General features: G+C 48.1%; 5 protein-coding genes across 6 annotated transcripts in view; 1 reads left to right on the top strand and 4 right to left on the bottom strand.

Annotated features, from left to right (window-relative positions):
- The window catches only part of LOC108650958 (neurobeachin-like protein 1), a 33,487-nt gene that overhangs the window by 1,759 nt on the left and 11,757 nt on the right, over positions 1–19,971 (top strand). Inside the window, exons 5-18 of one of the 2 annotated variants that reach the window (XM_089259145.1) lie at positions 125–232; positions 360–509; positions 579–848; positions 907–1,229; positions 1,291–1,498; positions 1,553–2,170; positions 2,238–3,506; positions 3,562–4,168; positions 4,231–4,463; positions 4,522–4,812; positions 4,874–5,210; positions 5,287–5,478; positions 5,782–5,783; positions 10,332–10,633. In XM_089259145.1, coding sequence (XP_089115271.1) covers positions 125–232; positions 360–509; positions 579–848; positions 907–1,229; positions 1,291–1,498; positions 1,553–2,170; positions 2,238–3,506; positions 3,562–4,168; positions 4,231–4,463; positions 4,522–4,812; positions 4,874–5,210; positions 5,287–5,478; positions 5,782–5,783; positions 10,332–10,633 — 4,910 coding nt within the window. The remainder of the gene's footprint in view (positions 1–124; positions 233–359; positions 510–578; positions 849–906; positions 1,230–1,290; positions 1,499–1,552; positions 2,171–2,237; positions 3,507–3,561; positions 4,169–4,230; positions 4,464–4,521; positions 4,813–4,873; positions 5,211–5,286; positions 5,479–5,781; positions 5,784–10,331; positions 10,634–19,971) is intronic. The other variant, XM_089259146.1, reaches the window with a different exon arrangement.
- LOC108650371 (uncharacterized) lies at positions 5,619–9,535 on the bottom strand. The gene is made up of 2 exons (XM_089259218.1): positions 9,509–9,535; positions 5,619–8,043 (listed from the first exon to the last, which is right to left on the bottom strand). The coding sequence occupies exons 1-2, from the start codon at positions 9,533–9,535 to the stop codon at positions 5,791–5,793; spliced, it is 2,280 nt and encodes a 759-aa protein (XP_089115344.1). The 3' UTR covers positions 5,619–5,790.
- On the bottom strand, positions 12,159–13,335 carry Cpr64Aa (Cuticular protein 64Aa). The gene is made up of 2 exons (XM_030385581.2): positions 13,015–13,335; positions 12,159–12,943 (listed from the first exon to the last, which is right to left on the bottom strand). The coding sequence occupies exons 1-2, from the start codon at positions 13,246–13,248 to the stop codon at positions 12,596–12,598; spliced, it is 582 nt and encodes a 193-aa protein (XP_030241441.2). The 5' UTR covers positions 13,249–13,335; the 3' UTR covers positions 12,159–12,595.
- On the bottom strand, positions 15,967–16,632 carry Cpr64Ab (Cuticular protein 64Ab). The gene is made up of 2 exons (XM_018111186.3): positions 16,486–16,632; positions 15,967–16,426 (listed from the first exon to the last, which is right to left on the bottom strand). The coding sequence occupies exons 1-2, from the start codon at positions 16,498–16,500 to the stop codon at positions 16,085–16,087; spliced, it is 357 nt and encodes a 118-aa protein (XP_017966675.2). The 5' UTR covers positions 16,501–16,632; the 3' UTR covers positions 15,967–16,084.
- Cpr64Ac (Cuticular protein 64Ac) lies at positions 17,065–18,168 on the bottom strand. The gene is made up of 2 exons (XM_089259142.1): positions 17,966–18,168; positions 17,065–17,909 (listed from the first exon to the last, which is right to left on the bottom strand). Exons 1-2 carry the CDS (start codon positions 17,975–17,977, stop codon positions 17,343–17,345), a joined length of 579 nt encoding a protein of 192 aa, XP_089115268.1. The 5' UTR covers positions 17,978–18,168; the 3' UTR covers positions 17,065–17,342.

The following is a 19,971-nucleotide window of genomic DNA, read 5'->3' as shown; positions in this document are numbered from 1 at the left end:
TATAGATATTTTCTTTTCTATTCACTGCTTTATTCAAAATTTCATTTCGTTTTTCATATTTTTGACTGTTGTTGTATAAGAAAATCTTTAAAAATATTCTATACCATTGTGTGTGTGCGTGCAGAAAACTCTAAACTCGAACTCAACATCTAGAAATACTACTAACGCTCTAATTACTACAAACGCCCATCGATCAGGTGATGGGCGGCTTCTAAACTGTGATAATAATTTGGTGAGTGGTTAAAAACGCTTTTATCATCTGTATCCTCTATCCCCCCTCTACCCTGCCCCTCTCTCTCTGTCTCTGTCTCTCATCCCCTATATGTTATTTTGGATATATAATCTGTCGTTTACTACAGCGCAATGGTATGCGAGCAATATGCCCAGCAACTGTTTCCATCATCATGCGCATCCTGCAGCAGTGGGAGAGCGCGAGCAGCCTGCGCCATGTGGCCCTCAATTGTTACGCTTTAATGGTTATTGTACTTCAAAAATCTAGTCCAGAAGAAGTAAGTTGTTGCTATACATACGTATAGAGCAATAATATCTCTAGCTAACTCTTCTCATCTCTTTTGCAGCGCCAAATAGATCTAGTTACACTGATCCAACTCTATTGTGATGCACTGCAGCAGCTGTTGGCGACGACACACTTTGACAGCGGCGCTGCTAGCTTTGATATAACCAGCGACACGGACAGCGATGTGGCTATCGATATGACCGCACTCTCCGCGAGTGTGGCTGCTGTGCAGCTCTTTTTGAATAGGGACGCACGTGGCGGCGATGTCAGCGAGGCCATTGGCGAGACAAATCTGCTGGAGCTGTTAATTGGTTTGCCACAAAGTATTCGGGTGAGTCTCTAGCTCTGACTGAATGGCAAGCAATTTATTAGCTTTTCCTCTTCCTTAGCCTTGGCACATATCCCATACACCCACTTTGAGCAGCACGATGGATGCGTTGGCTGCCTTGACACAGAGCTCGCCACGTTGTGCAGAGCAGCTGCGTCTGGCTGGACGCATTGAACGCCTCTTTGGCAGCATGCGGGAATTTGAAGCACCCTCTATTGCGCTCCTGGATGCTTGCTTTAATCTGGGCTACAATGCGGAGCAGCATCTGCTGGTGTTGCCGGAGGTCATGCTACAGCTGCTGGAATGGCTGCCTGATCTTCAGGAGGAGGAGCAGCTGCATGTCAGCATGCTGCTGCTCAAGGGCTGCACGGACAACTACGGCACGTGAGTGACAACCAAACAGAGTTCCGCATATGTCCACTTTATCCAACTCTGCAATCCCCAGTAAAACTGTTGCCTGTGGCAGTCGCGTGGTCAAAGCTGCTTGCGTTTGCTTGCTGCGCAGCGAACTGCTCGCCGAGAACTGTGCCCAGAATCTAATCAAGCTGATCGAGGAGCTGAGCAAGCTGAGTATTGTGACCGTGGAGCTGAAGTGCATATTTGCCCTGCTGCGACAGGGCACAAAGTTTGCGCAGTACAAGCAGCTGCAACAGGTGAGCAATAAACGAAATAAAAGAAAATAGAAAACTTATTTAAATGCCTTCTAGAGCGTCGTCATGATTGCGCTGCAGAGCCTGCGCGGCAACAACTGCTGCGCACAATATTTCGCCATTGAGCAGCCAGCGGATGGCATCTTAGTGCCGGACATCAAGAACTGGACACTCTCTGGATCGTATGGCTTCATTTTTCACCTGCTCGTGCGTTTCAATCCACTCAGTCAGCCGGAGTCGAATGCACGGCGCATGCTGCTCACCTTGCACACGGCCAGCGGCTGTGGGTTCGAGGTCTTCGTGCAGCCCAACGGCAACGTGGTGGTGGCTGCCTTAACGCGTCGCGAATACCTGACCACAGCAACAGCCACCAAAACGTTGCTGAATGGACAATGGCATTACCTAACAGTGGCCATAACGCCGCCGAAGCGTCCCTTCTCCTACAGCCAGATCAATGTCTATGTAGACTTTGTGCAGAAGCTGAGCGCCACGCTGAAAGTGCAGGCTGTGAATGAGCCCTTTACCATGTGCGGTGTGGGCGCCGTGCTGGCTCCACCACCCAAGCAGAGTGAGGCGGGCAAGAGTGGATCAATGCCACGTTCCTCCTCCCAGGAGAGTGGATCGGCCTACAAAGGCATGCTGCCCAGTCTGCTGGAGCGAACGTTGTCAGCGAATGTAAGCTGGACTGAATTAGCTCTGAACTCTTGACAATTAATATTATAATCTATCAATGCCTTTGCAGGTTTCCAACTACTTTACTCTACCGTTGCGCACCCAAACTGCGTTTGATCCCAATGTGAAGAACTTTCCCATTGGCATGCAGGATACGGTGTTTGGGGAGCAGGTTTGCCTGCAGGGCCAGCTGGGTGGCGTGCTGCTAGCAGAGCCCACAACGAGCCTGAAAACCATATTCGATGCCGGCATAAACTTCAGCTCGATCTTCTCGCAGGACAACGATCTGTTGGAGCTGAATTCACGTTTCGTGTTCTGCTATGCGCCTGGCGCTGTTTGGCATGGCACATGCCAGGATTTGATACCAGGTGGCAAATATCCAGGCCGCATAAGTGCGCAGTACTGCAAGACGATCAAGATACAGGATGCGATCAACAGCATCGGAGGCATCAATGCCATATTGCCCATGCTGCATCGCTTGATTAAGGAACAGGAGGCGGACGTTTCCATTGGAAGCACAAGTGAGGAAGCGGCTCCAACACCAACAACTCCTTCGCTTAGGACGCCCACAGCCGAGGAGTTTACGGACTGGGAAATGCTGTCGTCCAATATGTACACAGAATGGAAGATGATTCAACATCCCTTGGCCAGTCTGCTCTGCCTGCTGCGCTATCTCACCCACGAGCATGAGAACAATCAGCAGCAGCTGCTGAGCAGCGACTGCCTGGCCATCATTGGCACCATGCTCCAGCGCTGTCCTGCCCAGTTCTTCGATGTGAACGCCTTAATGGCTACGCACCTGCTCATGGAATCTCTGCAGGCACACAAATCCACGCCAGCCGGCAATGCCCAGCTACTGGATGCGCTGTACGAGCACATTGTCTTCGACTTTGCCATTTGGTCGCGTCTGCAGTTCCAAATAACACTCGGTCACGCCCAATACTTGAGTGCGATGATCAAGAATGACCGGAAATACTTTCGACGACGGTATGGCGTTCAGTTCATGTTGGACGTAGTGCGTCAGTATTACAGCACACCGGATAACATCTCCACCGACGATGCACGCACGATTCGGGCCACGCTCTTCGGCATCGTTCGCTTCTATTTGCAGAAGGATGTGAACATCAAGGAGGTGAATGCTATAATTGCCTTCCTGGCCTCGGTGCGGCAAGAGCTGGTGCTGGTCGAGCTGCTCGAGATGCTGACGTTGTATGTGCGCGGCAAGAACTGCAAGGATCAGATGGTGCTGCTGCTGCACGAGCCCCAAAGCGCCAATCTCATCTATAATTTCTTCGTGGACAAGAGCTACAGCAGCGAGGTCCAAGAGGCGGCCATACGAGTAAGTGCATCCGTCTTAAATGGAATTTGTCTTCTAATGCCTCTTCCTTTCGCAGTTCCTTGGCGCCTTGCTGGCGACGTCGCGTGTGCATCAGAAGTATAAGCAGGTGTTGCGCCTGTACGATTCGAGCAGCGAGCAGAGCATGTTTCCCGGCTTCTTTTCGTTCATAACGCCCATGTCGCTGAGCTCCACGATATTGTTTTACCTTGTGGACGAAATGCTGGGCGCCCAGCCGGACTATGGCGGGCTCATGTTTGTAGTCTATCATGTGAGCAGCTGTGATCTGCAGGTGAAGCTGGAAATAGCCAAGCGGCTGCTGCAAACGACGTTTGTCAAGCAACAATCGACGTTGGCGATAGCCAAGCAAACCGGCTGGCAAGAGTCCATTGCTCGCCTGCTCATTCGAAAGCCCATCACGAGCATTCCGCCGGTTGAGGAGCGTCGTCGCAGCTTTGGCATCAATATGGATGTGTTGCTGGAGGACAACTCCAGTTTTCTGGCGCAGGCTGATCTGATTACGTTCTCGGATCAGGAGATTGGACTGGCCCAACTGCAGCAGCAGCAACACTCACAGGACGAGCAGAGCGACAGTGGACTGATACTCAATGAGATTCAAGCGAGCGTCTCCGAGGCAGCCACTGTGATAGAGAGCGAAATTAAGGGTAAGTGCAGCAGCAGCCCTCGTCTATTGCAGTTTACTGAATCCTTCTCTACTTTCTTCTAGAACTCGCTGAATCTGTCTCTGGCGCTGTCGTCGAGAACGTGAATAGCGTCTTCTCGGTTATACGCCAGACCACGCACGACATTCAGGACACATTCGAGTCGCTCACGCTGGGCAGCTCCACGGAAACCACCGAGAATACGCCCAGTGTTTCGCTGCAGCGCGAGGAGTCTTTGAGCTCCGAAAGCTCTACACAGTCCCCACATGGACCAGCCAAAAAGAGCGACTCCATGGAGGTTGGCATTCCTATATTTAACATGGCACGGCTATTATCTAATATTTCTCTCATTCTAGAGCACCTCTGGCTTTGACTTTATGGCCGAGGGCGATGTGGACAGCGAGGAGCAGCTGGTTTATTTGGTTTCAAACACGTTATTCAATGTTTTCTGGCGCGGCATTGGCAACGATCATCCGCAGTGCTGGCAGGAGCGCGGTCAGGTGCTCGGCTGCATTAATTTGCTGGCATTGAACAATGAGCTAATCACCTCGCACTTGTCGCTGCGTCTGCGCATCTTGGAAATGGCAGTGCAAGCTTCGCTATTCGATCTCTCGGAGCACGGCAGTCAAACACACATCAATCAGGAGGTGGATTACCTCAATGCGACTTTAAGCTTTTCTCGCTTAATCTCTGAATTTGTATTTCTAGAACGCCTCAAACATTCTGCGCATGGTCTATGAGCTGGTGGTGCTTGGCTCCAATGAGGATGAGTCCAAGAAGTGCTCCACCAAGCTGTTGGATGGCGTGCTCGCTCTCCTCGATGCCCTGATGATATTCCAGCAGGGCTCCTCGGATGATTGGTCGGATATGATTCGCTTGTATCTGGGTCTGTTGCTCAAATGCTCGCATCATCCGAACCCGGGTATTGTAGCCATGGCCACAGCCAAATTGCATGCCATACTTCAAAGTCGCTCCACAGAGGATCCTGCCGAGCTTTCCTATCTGCTCTACAGCATCAATCGAGCGCTCGATAATGCTATTGAAGGTGACTACATGATGAGATCATGTTTTAGAGCTATGGTACATCTCTCTCTCTCACTCTCTTTTATTCCACTTCCCAGTTGGCAATCCGGAGGAGTATTCGTTCTTGATGCCTGTCATGAAGGCGCTGCTGGAGAAATGCCGCTCTGCCTTCAATTTGGACAGCACTCTGCCTGATCTTCCATCCACGTCCTCCGGTCCGGTATTCTTCAATGACTTTCAAATGTACAGCACAAGCAAAAAGTGGCGCAACTTTATGGAACGTATGGTAAGTAGCTGACTTTAAATATGTTTATGAAGTAGCAGTAGCTTAGACAAAGGGTATACTCGACTAAGGTATATCCTATAAATCTAGTCATAGGCAAATAAACCTAGCCTTACCTGGGTTGAACTTGTGATAAAGCTTTGCCCCACGTTCTTCCAATGTTATTCAAAACACTTTGATTCTTTTCTTTTTTCCTTTTTATTTAATTTAAATTTGTCTTAAACTAATACTTAACCTAACTCCAAGCTCCAAAGTAGTCTTACGTGTTCCGTTGCGATGATAGTACCATCTCGTAGTCCCCACATAGAAGAAGTCTTTTTTAATATAATTTGTGATTTTTTGGCAAGTTCTGACGCAGCGCGAGGAGCTTCCTCTCCATTTCGCGATCGCTCTGGGGAGTCTTGAAGAGCGTCGTATCGAAGATGCCTTTGGTGGTGCGCCTGGGCGTCGCATTGCGCTCCGTGCCGCCGGGAGAGGCCGGAGTGGTGCCACCACCACGCAGCTGAGTGGGTCGCGTTGGTCTCGCACCACGCCCCACCGTGAACTGTTGATAGGTGGGCGGCGCAATTGTGCCATCGTAGTAGCTCTGCGAGCGAGACTTCTCGATGGTAACCACCGTCGAGGTGGCCTCGGTGCTGGGATTACGACTGCGGAAGCGGGAAGTGCCACGACCTCTGCTGCGCGTTGGCGGAGTGCTTGTAACCACCGTGGGTATGAAGCCATTGCTGGAAGTGGGACGGAGGCGCATGGGACTCCAGGGTGCCGAGGTGGTCGATGTCGTTGTGGTTGGGCTTATCGAGGGCGTTACATAGCTGACATACTTTCGCTTCTGCTCCACATGGCGAGAGCCATGAGCAGCTGTATCTAAATCTGTATCCCTCGCGTGGATTTGGGCATCAGCATCGTACGCCTCCTGCAGCTCGGGCACATCCAGTGTATGTTTCTTAGAGACCGACGCCAAGGCAGGGCGACGCTTGCGCTTGCGACTCTTTGTTGGCGTACGAGAGCTGCCTGCGGTGTGGGTATCCTCCGAGGGCAGCTCGTTGGGCGTATTGTCTGGGAGTATGGGCGGATAGGATTCCTGCTCATCTTTGTTTGATGCCTCAAAGGGTATGGGATCGTAGATGGGCACTTCGTAACTGGATTTGGGAAAATCAAAGCTCGGGAACTTGTGATTGGGCGTGAGTGGCAGCTCCTCTGACGGTGGTGCATAGTTCTCCTGCGGATAGTGCTGGACGGGCTGCTCGGTGTCCGGTTGGGAATAGCTGGGCGCATGATCTAATGATGGTGGTGGCGGCTCCGCATAGTGAGTGTCTTGTGGTGGTTGGTAATCGTGAGCAGGCGAGGAGCCTGGCTGATAGCTGTGATTAGGAGGCGACGGAGCGGGTGGAAGATAGCTATCATGAGATGACGTTGGTGGAAGATAGCTGTCGTGGGATGATGTTGGAGGATGATAGCCCTGACTAGGTGGCTGATAGCTGTCGTGAGAGGAAGCAGGTGGGTGATAGCTATGATCTGGCGACGGACTTGGCGGTTGATAACTGTCATGGGCAGAGCTTGGTGGTTGATAGCTATGTCCAGGTGAAGCAGCTGGAGGCTGATAGCTGTCGTGCGATGATGGTGGTGCTTCATAGCTATGACCAGGAGCAGGAGCTGGAGGCTGATAACTATCGTGAGACGATGGCGGTGCTTCATAGCTATGACCAGGCGATGGCTTTGCATAGTTGTGTTCATTGCCCTGGTAAGAGGTGGATATTTCGTAGGCGGGCGGTGAGTAGGAGATCTCAAAGTTGGTGCTATGTGCTGGGGGCTTAGGTGGGGGCTCTGCGAAGCTGTGATGGTAGCCGGAATTCGGTATCTTGTGCTCGTAAATGGAGTAGGAGTCGGGAGCAGGTAGGGAGGCTGAATGCCTGTAGCTGGACACAGCGGGTGCTCCGTATTTAGTTGAGGGTGGATGTGCCGGCGCAGGCGGCGGTTCGTAGTGATGTGACACAAAGGAGTTGGGGGAATCAAAGCTCTGATGTTGCGGCGGCACGCCGTACTTCTGATGGGGCTTGTGATCGTAGGAGCTCAGCGAGGGTGGAGCAGATTCATGGCTGTCGGCTACGCTGTACTCGAGACTGGGAAACTTGTGGGCGCCATACAGATCCGGCTCGCCATGGCTATACAGATCCAGATCCATGGACTGCGCTTCGTAGCTGGAAGCGGGTATCTGGAAGTCGGTCCCATCGAATTTCAACTGCTGAAAATCATCCAACGAGAAACCAGGCAACTCGTGATGCGTCGGAAAGGAGGGCGTGTGCTTGTAGTAGCTGATCGGAGGCTCCGCCGGATAGCTGGGCGGTCCATACTTAGTCTTGGGTCCCTTGGTGCGTCTTCGATGCTTGTTGCGTTTGCTGTGCGGTGGATGTCGTCGATAGCGTATGAGTTTCTCAGCAATTGGTACCAGCTCGGTGCTGTTGGCGCTACTGGTGCTGGTGTTGTTGTTTCCGAGTTGAGTCAGAGCTGTGGCATTGCTTGGACTGTGCTCGCCCAGCGCCAGCAGCGGCAGCAGCTGCAAGAGAAGTAAATGCTTAATGATTTATGTTAACTTTCTCCCAACCATTTTTCTATTTGCCAACAACTTGGCAGAGATGTTTGTCAACCTTTAACTTTTAACCCGCTATGAGGCTCCATGACGCATTATTGCTGAGTGCTTCGGTAGCTTCCGCGAAAACACATAACGTAATCACGTGCCTCTTTCTCTGGCTGCACCCTACTCTCTCTCTCTCTCTCTCTCTCTCTCCATCCATACCATAATTGGCTGCCATCGATTGCCGGCTGGCTGCGTGGCATGCAACAACGCTTGCAGCACGCAACAAGCAACAGCAACCGTTTGCTTCGTTGAGCATTGAACCTCAACACCGTCACCAAATTCAGGTTCAGTTGGCATCGTAATCCGTTTTGTCATGCTTTTGTTTTTTGTTTTGCTCACAGTTTTACACACAGACAATGGAGTCTACACGGATTAGCCTAACAGGCGCAATGCACTCGAAAAGTTTGAACTGGGGGGTTGTGGTGGTTGGGGGACGTTTGCTTTGCCTGAATTTCTCTTGGTATCTGAGATCGAGTACATCCTTTGCTCAAAGTTGCTTAGCCGGAAGATCGGAAGACTAACTTTCAATGCGCCAAAGGCTTTCATTTAAGACTGAGACTTGGAGATATTTGCGAAACTAGCTTTTAACAGGCTTCTTCGATAGTCTTTAAGATTTACTCCTATATTTTCTAACAGTTCACCAAATTCTCATGTAAACTTCTTGCATCTCCTTGGGCAATACAAACAGCAAAAAACTTGTCTGCATTTATTTTGAGTACAGCTCTATTAAAACTTTATTAAATGGAAAGGTCTAGAATGGCAAGGAAGGCAAGACAAACAAAGAACATAATGATGAGGTTCTTAAAAGCTGTAAAATTCTATGTGTTCCATAAGTTCCAATCGTATACAATATTTCCTAATCTATATTAGATCTCCCCTTCTTTCAACACCTCAGCGAACTTGCGATGAGAACCTCGATTTACTGATTAGCCTAACTCAAGTTACTTGTCATACGATTACCCTTGGCAGATTCTCATTATCTCATTGTTCACATAGAGTTCTTTGCATCTTCTCTCGAGATTCGAGCACTTACGAGGCACAGATAGAGTAGATAAAGCCACATTGGTTTGCACATTTGAGATGAGGCGAGCAACAACAACTTTCATTGGAGGCAAACAGTTAGGATGGTCTGCAGATGTTGTTTATGTATATATATATATTTGATATTTTATTGGAGCTTGATTCGCGTAAATGCTTTAGCGCGCGCACCCGTTCACGACTCGTCGGACTTTCTTTCGGCAACTGAGCGAGCTGCAAGAAAGTGGGCTGGTTTTGTTAGCTATTGCTGCAGAGTCAGAGTCAGAGACAGAGTCAGAGACAGCGCCAGCCAGCGGTGGGGAGACGTCGCCAGCAGCTGGAACCAGTCAAAAAAAGACAAAGCGTTTGCCATTAAAGCACCCACCAGTGCAGCACCCGGCTCGCGGCGCATCGCCCTGGAACCATCGGGGCTGCCCTCGAGCCAAGTGGGCTTGTAAGACCCATTATGTAAAGAATACCCAAAATGCGGATGTTTCACTGATTTGATAATTTTCCTTTTGTTTTTGTTTTTTGGTGTTTTGGCCAACAACAAAAAAAAATCCATTGAATTCGGGTAAAACTTGTTTTTGGCCAGAGCCATGGGCCAAACTGCATTCGCGCTGCACGAGCCAACGGCGCTTCCTCGAGCTGCTGCAGCAGCATCTGCATCCACATTGAACTTGAACCTGACCGGACGTGTCGTGCCCGTCTCGTAATACCCGTTCCGAATCGCTCTGCATCTGAAGCTGTGCGCGGCGAATGAATGAAAGCGAAAACAAGCTGGTTTGCTGTGTGGCAATGCTTGACCAACTGCCTCGATACCCTGTAAAAGATAGCTATATAGAACCATGAGTATATTAGTTAGGTTAAATGATTTACATGTATTGGTTGATCAGCTTGACAAATGTAGTTTTTTTATTGTGTTTATTATGGGTATACGCCCAATTTCACACACTTTACATTTACAGGGTATGAGCGATCAATGTCTAAGCTCGAATTTTCTGATAAAAGCGTGTATAACACAGTTATTTATTAGTTTTTATGGAGATTGCATTTCAGTGTGCGCCTCCTAGCTATATCCGAATATACAGGATATTACTGATCCACGTTTAGTGTGACATGAAACCTCACATATGTTAACTGTCCAGCTTTGTGATATGTGCACCGACGACTGTGCTTACCTATAATTATATATACGCAGGTGAAAGCCACTCTACGATCGCTACCAGCGCGAGATCGAGCTGCATCTGTGGGAGCCAATCAATCGCTTCTGGGCGGAGTGCTATGAGGCGTGCAAGGCGGCATCGAAGCAGCGGGCCAGCTTCCAGGCCACGAACCGCCGGGTGTTCCAGCAGAAGATCTACATGCCGTGGAAGGTGCGACAGGTGGAGGAGATGCAGCGCCTGCAAAATGCTGCACTGCAGCGCAAAACGAACGACAGTCACATACGGAAGAAATGGAAGACCGCCAAGCGTTTCTTGTACGGCCCTAGGGGACCGTGGTTTACCGGGTAAGTAAACCCCATGGCGACTGCATAAACAACCGCCTCATATAATTCATTATGAAAGCGCATTTAATTAAGGCGACAATTGCAAATGGGGCGTGCGCCAACATAAATGATTACATGCGAGCACTTAATCATCATCACATATGATATATGTATACTCCATACTGCTATATAAGATAATGTATATCAGCTGTTAGCCGTGGGCATTATGTTGTTGTGGTAGCTGCCACGCTTTTGTTGTTATTTCACTCTCGGCTCACAAATGCACTCATTAATTTTATGTGTGTTTGTTTGTTTCTTTCTTTTGGACAATGGGGAGAAATTGCTAAAACAATATGCATAAATCCGTTAAGAAGAAACTATGAAACACATGCGCATACCCAAAAGTTAACAATTTGACATTTTCACTTTTTAGCTTTAAGCCAAAGCTGACTCATTTTCTCATTGTTTGCATCGATAGGATAGGCCTATGCTGGGTCATAATCTGATGTGGAAATCATGTAAATTGCACAAATTATCTATATTTAGTCAGGGATATATAAATTTCTATAATATACAGTAATCCATAAAGTTTTATGCTAATAAAGTTTTCTTAGAAGAGATTCAAGATCTGCTCATAAATGAGATAATAAACACAGTATATACAATTCAAGAACCATCATAATCCATTATACAAATGTAAATAGTTATCGATTAAAATCGAATATTTTGTCGATAGCCAAACTAAAATCAGTTTTGGTTACTTGATCGAAAACTTTCTTTCTCAAATTTTGTAATCGCCTTTCGTTGGTTTTGGCCCACTGTGCCAGCTGCCAATTGTTGAAAGCTTTCGCTACGTTCGTTCGGGCGCCTCATCAGCTGAAGCGCGATTAAAATTACGATTTAATTTTATTAAATCATCAAAGAGGCATTTATGCAATGCCATTCGACGTATTCGACGTGCCAGCATGAGGCATAGCTGCATAACTAACCCACCCAAGTGTGGCACTGCCAAAAACAAATGCGAAAGGGTGGTGCTCGCAATTAGTTTCAATTTTCATGTAAACCAAGTCAAATAGATATAAATATATGCATTTGTATAGATATGTATATTAGATCAACTTGGTCAACTGCCAATTAGCAACCTTGTGACATGGCGACGGTCAAAGCAAGCCAGTCTGAGTGGTGCGTGTGCTCTAAGGTCGCACCACTCACATGCGTGTATGCGTGGTGGAAAACTGGATCTGATTCTGCCTAGAAATAGGCATTAGCAGTTCGCATTGACAGTGAGTAAATGAACTAGTTCAGTGAAAGAGAGACAGAATTTTCTCATTAACTACAATCTATCTATGCTATACGAATATATAATATATGTACTTCATTAGATGATATTATATGTTCTACTATGTATAAAAGATTAGTGCATAGACATTATATTTTTCGATAAATAAATAAGCTAGTTTCAGCTGACCCACTCTGGTATATCTACATTTGTCCCTCTGCTACTTAATCCCATCTCCATATTTCTTCATAAATCCCATCGAACATATAAATTGCTTCTCATTTTTATTGCATTTTCTCTCATTTCGCGACTTTTACAGCATGTTTAAGCTCAAGTTAAATAAGAAGTGGTTAGATTTATAATATATATGAAATATATTTATGTATTTTTTGTTTTTATCGAATATATTATTTCATTTTTATCGCGGTCGAAACAGCCTTAAGATTAAGTAGACAAGAAACGTACATGGGAAAGGCGTCGAATGTGAGTGTAGATGAGAGCGATTGGAGCTGAAGTGGCTAATCAGGGCCAATCGAGTGAATTCGTATGTACACAAGTGCAACGATATATATCGCTAACATTTTAACTAAATACTACAACTATCGACTACGATAGGCTTACAACTTCTCCGAGCTGAAGGAGTTACGCGGGTCAAGAGGTCGGCAACATGTGTGATTCAGTATTCCGTTTGAGTGGAGCTTGACTTAGTGGTAGGCCAGGGGCGAGTAGGCGGGAGCCAGAGCCGGGCGGTAAGCCGGAGCCAGAGCTGGGCCATAGGCGGGGCCCAAGGGAGCCAGTGCGGGCAGAGCTGGCAGCTTGGCCACCAACGGAGCGTGGAGCAGTGGAGCTGGCGCCAAGACCTTAGCAACTGGAGCCACAGCCTTGACGGCGACACCCTCGCGATGGACCACCGCATTGAAGCCATGGACAGGATCAGCGGTGTACTCCACAATACGGCGCGTGCCGTCAGCCTCGATCAGCGAGTAGGAGCCCTGGACAACATCGCCGCTGCGCGTCTCCTGCTGGTTCTTCACATCGCCAGTGGAAGCATCCTGTAAGAGAGAATCGAGATGTGGATTTGCTCAAGTCGCCTTAGCTTGGCTTTCGATGATCGCCCACTTACGTGCACATCGTAGCTGAAGCTGTACTGGGGATTGGGATCGTATGGCTCGGGTCCAGCCACCTTGGCAACGGCCACCTTGGCCAGTCCTGGATAGATGGGCGCCGCCAGCTTGGGGTAGACGGGCGCTGCCAGGCTAGGATAGCCGGGCAGAGCGAGTCCAGGACCAGGCACCACCACAGCATTGGACACGGCCACCAAAGCGCTGACAACAACGAGCAACAATGTTTGTGCCATTTTATTTGGAAGATTTAGTGGAGTTTTCTGCTTGAGATTTGGCTGCTGCTTGGCTGACAAATGAACTCACTCTGTGGTTCTGATGCTGAGCGACAATTGCTTTTTATAGCCAAGCCGACAAATCGAGCGAACTGAAAATGCCCAAGCCCCAAAATCCGCAACCAAATCTCTAACGACGACGACGACGACGACGACGCTGCCTGCAAAAATATTTATGCAAAAGCAACAACAACAACAACAACACCACCATCAACAAAAGCAACTAAAAAGCGCGCATGCGTGTGGAGTATATTGAAAATGCTTGCTAAGATCACAAAATGCTGCAGCAGCAGCACCACCACCACCAACAACAACCACAACAAGAAGAAACAAACGTGAGTGCGCAGCGAGAGTGTGAACGACTTTCAAGTGCCCTCTGCAGATAGGAGATAACGTCGATTCCTGAAGAGAAAAGAGGAGGTATTTCATAGAGCTGAGCTCCTTAAGTCCCTCACATCGTTCGTTACTTGTCGATTATTCAGAGCAGCTTTATATACTTGTATGTACAGGGGATATGAGTAAATTAAATTTAATAAGTATAGGTCAAGAAAACTGCTTCTGATCGAATCGATATTATCGATTATATATATAAGCCTCTTAAACTAGAAACTAAGTACTGCCTCTGGTCATTAACATAGTTGTAGTATCCCCAAAACTTTCCTCCAGCTCAATTTAGCTTAAAAAACTCCACAATCGAAGATCGATAGCTTATCGATTGTAGGTTAGAGACTCGCTAGGACTGCTAAAATATGCCCCTGTCATATGCATAATCTTCAGCAATTGCAATCTCTTCAAGTCTGTCTTCAGTTACATGCCATGGCTTAGGCTAGCATAGCTCATATAAACATTTTGCTATAGTTACAGGGTATTATAAATGAAAATAATTCATTTTTCGTTGCGTCGCAATTGCCCCTGGCAATTGGCAGTAAACGCAAGGCAAGAGGGGAGGGCGTTAGCCAATTGTCTGTCTGGGTGTCGTGTCTGTCTGGCTGACTGTTGAACGAGGCAGGGCGGGGCGGGGCGGTGCAGGTGTGCTCTGGCCAGACAAAAAACAGCTTAGGCCTACGAGAATGGCACGCATGTTGTCTGGCTGGGTCGGCTCCTAGCGACGAGTGGTGGACACCGCCAAAATGAACGGCTACATGAGCTTGGAACAGCAGCAGAGGCAGAGGCAGCAGCAGCAGCAGCAGGCGGGGATTCGATCGTGACAAAAAAGTTCAATTCGAAAGCGTTTTTTTTTTCTCTCTTGGTCCGGGTGGCCAGGCGGCATCAGGTGTGCAAGTGTATGCGTGTGTGTGTGTGTGTGGCACTCACACACAGTTCGTTCCACGCACCCAGTCGATTGTTGAAAGGTGTGTGCGTCGCCGTCGCTCTATGCGAGATCAGCCTTCGAAACTGGCACAAAGCAGCGACACGCCGCGCCCAACAGCAACTGCAGCAGCAGCAGCGACAGCAGCAGCAGCGACGGCAGAGGCAGAGGCAGCAAACGGTTCACCCCGCAGACTGGCCGACTCCGACTCCGACAGCGAATCCGAGTCCAAGTCCGTAAGCCTCGACTCCCCAAATTGCAGCAGGCAATTGCCACTGCAACAATTTTTTAAATACCCTGTAGTTGAAGCAAGTGGGCGGCAGGAGCTATATTACATGTGATATGCCATATGTAACAGCTGCATGCGTTCATTAGATATATAGTTTTCTGATCTGGAGAAGTCTATCCTTGCTGAGCTATACTATGATTCTCAATTACCCATCCTGATCTGTTCAATTGCTCAGCTATTTATGAACTATAGAGTTCTACTCGAATGACTAACATATTCATGAACTATTCAATTGAACTAGTGATACATGAACCATATAGTTCCCTAATGCTAAATAGACAATTGAACATATTTCAATTCAACTCCCATTTCTAGCTTTCGTCTTCAAGGCCTTTGCCTATATTTTTCCCTTTTTTACAGGGTATTCACTAGTCGCACACTCGCACACACTCTAAGCTCACTCTTACTTGGTTTTTGCGTACATTTTACTGCCATTGGGACAATTTTGCCCATTATCACTAATTTTGAACGCACGTTGCGCCTTGTTAGGCGTCGCAGTCGACGTCAACGTCTGCGTTAGCGTCGCCGTCAACTGCGATGGCGACTGCAGCGAAGACATGCGCAGTTTTTTGCGTAATCAAAAAATTGTAACGCGTCGAGTACTTTCAATTAAGCTATTGAATAATTCGAGTGCGTGTTGATTCGAGTGAATGTTGGCCGTTTGCATGGGCGGGGAGGGAGAGTGTTCTTTGCAGTGGGTGCGATGCGAGGGTGTTACGGAATCGGGTGGGGTCCATTAGAGTTATAGTCCAGTTTGTCTACTTTATCATGTGCGCAACAGGCGATGTGGGTGGGTGGTGTTACGCCACCGGATGGTGCTACTATGAAAATTAGAAAGTGCAGATCCAGAGAGGGTTGGCTACAGATGGATATAGCAAAAGCTGAAGCACATCAGAGTTAAATGTAATTGAGAAGGGTGAATGAGTCAGCGGCTCGATTTCTGTGTATCTCAGGACCCCAGTTGAATAGCAATGCAATCTCTTACATATCTCATGCAAATTGGCTCGAACTGGAGCCATTTGTCAGCGTTCGACCGATAGCTGGTAGTATCCGCAGCCAGGTGTCCCAGCAATTAGCCACGTTGTTTGTTCTCTTTGGCTAACTGGATTTATTGGATGATTTATGAGTGTGCGGTTAGATCTACAGAACAGTAACAGACAATAACTTATCTACAAGCTAAGATCGGCAGCTGTTGTCTCTCAGCCCAGGAACGGGGCAGCGGGCACGACGGGGCGTGGTGCTGCTGCCACCACTGGCACTGGCACTGGGCCGCGCTGCACCACCGCATTGAAGCCGTTGATGGGATCGGCGGTGTAGAAAACGGTGCGCAGCGAGCCATCGGCATCGACTACCGAGTAGGAGCCCTTCACCACGTCGCCCTCGCGCACCTCCTGTTGGCTCTTGCTGTCTCCCGTGATGGCATCCTGCACGTTGTAGGCGTAGGCGTACTGTGGATGAGGGTCGAAGTCTGTGTTGACGGGCACCGCCGGAACCAGGGCGCACTCGATGACAGCGAACAGAGCGCAGCTGATGATGAGAGTCTGCAAGGGACATTCACTTAGATTTCCTTCACTCCCGTTAGGTCCTGTGCCAGACTTACCTTGAGTAGAGCCATGTCGTTGCTGGGGCTGTCTGATTGAACTGTGGGTAGTGAGTGGGGTTTGATTGCACTTTCTGTACTGTCTTCTGGTGGTGCGGTGTGCTTGGTTTTAAACACTTTGCCACCCGGCTTGGTGGTCAGGTGCGCTGTGGCAACCGCTGCCAAATGTGACCAGCCAATGGCCAACTCTGACGTAAGCTGTAATCCGCAGCGTAGTCCGTCATATTTCCTCAATGGACGTGCCATTTCATGTCATTTCCCCAGACCATTTGCACAATACCCAGCACCCAAGTGCGCAGCCCCCGCTTTATGGCAATCATAACGTTAACGCCGGCACGTGATGTGCATTAATAGCTTCCCATTTTCGGCGCGTCTTGAGGTTGAGGTCGAACCTACCTCAACATCAAAGAGTTTTGTGAGTCAGCACTTGGCCTTCAAAGCAACCGAATATTATTTTGAAAAATGTTAGATCAGCTTGGGTTTGCGAGATAGTTCAATCACTTCTCCTAGAAACGATAGACAGCTCCAAGATATTCTCTCTTGCTGAAGATATTCTCTCTAGTCAATGAAAGCAAATAGTTTTTTTTGTACCGAAACTTTTATTCAGTAGATGCAGTTAATAAATCACTAGATAAATGGCCGATAGCCGTTCCCCAAAATCCCCTAGAAACGGGTATCCCCGGAAGCTACATTTGTGTGCATCAAGAGATTGGCCACAGGATGCGGAGTTGGCTTCAGTTGAGCATACAGCACGCACGTCATTTGGGTTTCGGATGGTTGGATGGATTGGGATGCAAAACTAGAACTATTCAACAACGGTCTGAGGTCGTCTACGGATCTCCGGGCTCTATGCCTATCTAGTAATGGGCACCATAGCCGGACGACACGTACGCTGGCGCAGCATATCCAATCTTCGTGATGGTGGGCAGAGCAGGCACCGCCAGCTTGGCGATGGTTGGCACGGCGGCAACGGCCAATGCGGGCTTGGCTACCACGGCCACGCCCTTCTTTTCGACGACAGCGTTGAAACCGTTAACTTTGTCAGCGGTGTAGGTCACCTTGCGAATGGTGCCATCGGGCTCGGCCAGGGAGTAGCTGCCGTGGACAACACCATTGACCAGGGTCTCCTCCTGCTGCTTGGAGTCGCCAGTCTTTTGATCCGTGACTCCGTACGAGAAGCTATACTGAGGATTGGGATCGTAGGGCTCGGCGACTGCTACCTTGGAGACAGCCAAGGCGGGTGCGGCCAGGAGCTTGGGCGCTGCGTAGGAGATAGCTGGAGCCGCTGCATATGAAATAGCTGGAGCCGCAAGGAGCTTGGGAGCCGCATACGAAATAGCTGGAGCCGAAATCAGCGACGGGCCGTAGGAGTCAATGGGTACGGCCACTGCGACAGCCAGCACCAGGCCAAGCACACAAAGAGTCTAGAAGAGGGAATACGGAGAGTAGTCCTTGGCAGGCCACGAGTCCTGATACTTACCTGAGCGAACATGCTGTAGGATATTGATAATTCCTTCTTTTGCTTTATTCGGTGTGAAGCGCGTCTGCACTGCAAGAACTCAGCTCGAGTGTGAGATGCAGTTTCCTCGAGTTCTTCAGTCTTATATACAAGTCGCGCTTAACCATTTGTGGCAGGCAGCCGCCGCAGCACTCCTGCCTGCCCCCTGGCCCCGCGATGGCTAACTAACTAATGGCTAGTGACAATTGCTCTGATTGGCGTCTCTCGAGCTAGCACCCCGTCCTCATGCTGCGATGCACATACTCAAGCAGCTACTCAGTCTCGATATCCAACTCAAATCTCGATCTCGAATCTCATTTTCGTGCTCCTAGTCGCCGATTTCATGTTTGCTGCTGCACATTTCGTCATTTTCCAGCTGCTGCGACTGCTTGTTTTTCTCAATGGAATAGCAGCAGCAGCCGCAGCAGCAGCCGCTCAAGAGCACCGCTCCAAATCCCAAACTCAACTCGTTTTCCGCTGCGCCCCCATCAGCCGAAAAGTAAATAAAACCAGATCTCGGCCAATTCTCAGGTTCTGCGAACGTTTTGTCTGATGTAATAGCGCGATTCACTTGGCCAATTGCCAGTTGTCCAGTGGCCAGTTGCCAGTTGCCCAGCGAAGCCAAATTGCAAATATTGAACAACTCAATGAGCTGGCGACAGACTAAAAGATACCCTGAGGTAGAGCTGCCATCTGTGAGTGAAATGGAAATGAAAGAAGAAGGAGAAATCAAGATACTCAAGTCGAAATATCCTTAACTTACTCCTCTATAAATAAGTAAAGTATTTGAAAGTATAATGAATAAGTGAAAGTGTAAAAACAAATCCAAGACTAACCGCAATAAGGCCTACTTCTCATATAAATAACTCTGGCAAGATCGGTACCAGAAATTTGTATTATATTAGGCATAAGTTCAGATACTTTCGTTTATCATTTCTACCATGTCCAGGGTATATATAAATAAAAACAAGACTGCAGCCATTCAGAGCCCCCACTTTTTCAAGCTATCTCTCCCTGTCCCACTCTCTACGAGCACCACTCCCTCTTTCTCTTTCTCACTTTATAGCTGATCGTTCGACTCGTTTAATTAGAAATCTAAAATGGAAGCAATCGATCGAGGGGGCGGGCGGGCAGAGCGGGCGGGGCATGTGCGTGGCGTGCAGATCGAGCAATTACGCACAGTGGTGCAGACACGCTCAACACATACACACGCACACACACATGCTCAACCACACGCACACACACATGCTCAACCACACGCACACTGTTGCGCCCACATTCGCTATTGCAGAAATGCAGTCCAAGCCAAGTGACCTTGCCCACAATAAAGCCCGCAAATTGTGTTTTTCTTTCGGCCACGTTTTCAGCTTAACTTAATTACGCACTGAGTAGAGCCGCCCCAGCTCCCCAGCCCTCTAGAGTCACCAAATATGCCAACATTCAGTTTGCTTTTTGGCAGGAAACTCTTGACGTCTAAGCGACTTTCAATTAGCCAAATAAAAAATCCTTTTAAAAGATTAACGAAAAATAAAACCAGACTTGAAAGCTGTTTGACATTCCAATGCAACAATTTCCGATTAAGACTTGTATTATATACTCAACTATATACAACGTGAGATGTAATAGAACATGATATATTATGATATATTTAACTGAATATATATAGTTAATATCTAATATATTGATAAGCAGAAAATGAGTCGAATTCAAATTTTAAAAAATAAATACTTTGATATAGCCTAGTGTAAAGCTCTACCTATTTCACTCCTATACTTAACGCTTACTTGGTAAAGTGCACCTTCCCCCCTCTCTTTTTTTCTCACTCTATTTGTATATCCTTTCTCTCTATCTCCCCCTTCTTGTACAGCTTTCTATCCTTTTCAAAAACTAGATGTGTAAATCTATCTTCGCTATCTCTCTCCCTCTCTCTCTCTATTCACTTTATATACATTCCCACTTTTGCAGATCTCTCTTATTAAATATACATA

This window comes from Drosophila navojoa, chromosome 4 (genome assembly GCF_054131105.1).
Source record: "Drosophila navojoa isolate 15081-1374.11 chromosome 4, UAZ_NAV_1.0, whole genome shotgun sequence".
NCBI classification, from domain to species: Eukaryota; Metazoa; Arthropoda; class Insecta; order Diptera; family Drosophilidae; genus Drosophila; species Drosophila navojoa.
The sequence above is the reverse complement of the archived record's forward strand: the minus strand, read 5'-3'. Positions and strand labels throughout refer to the sequence as shown.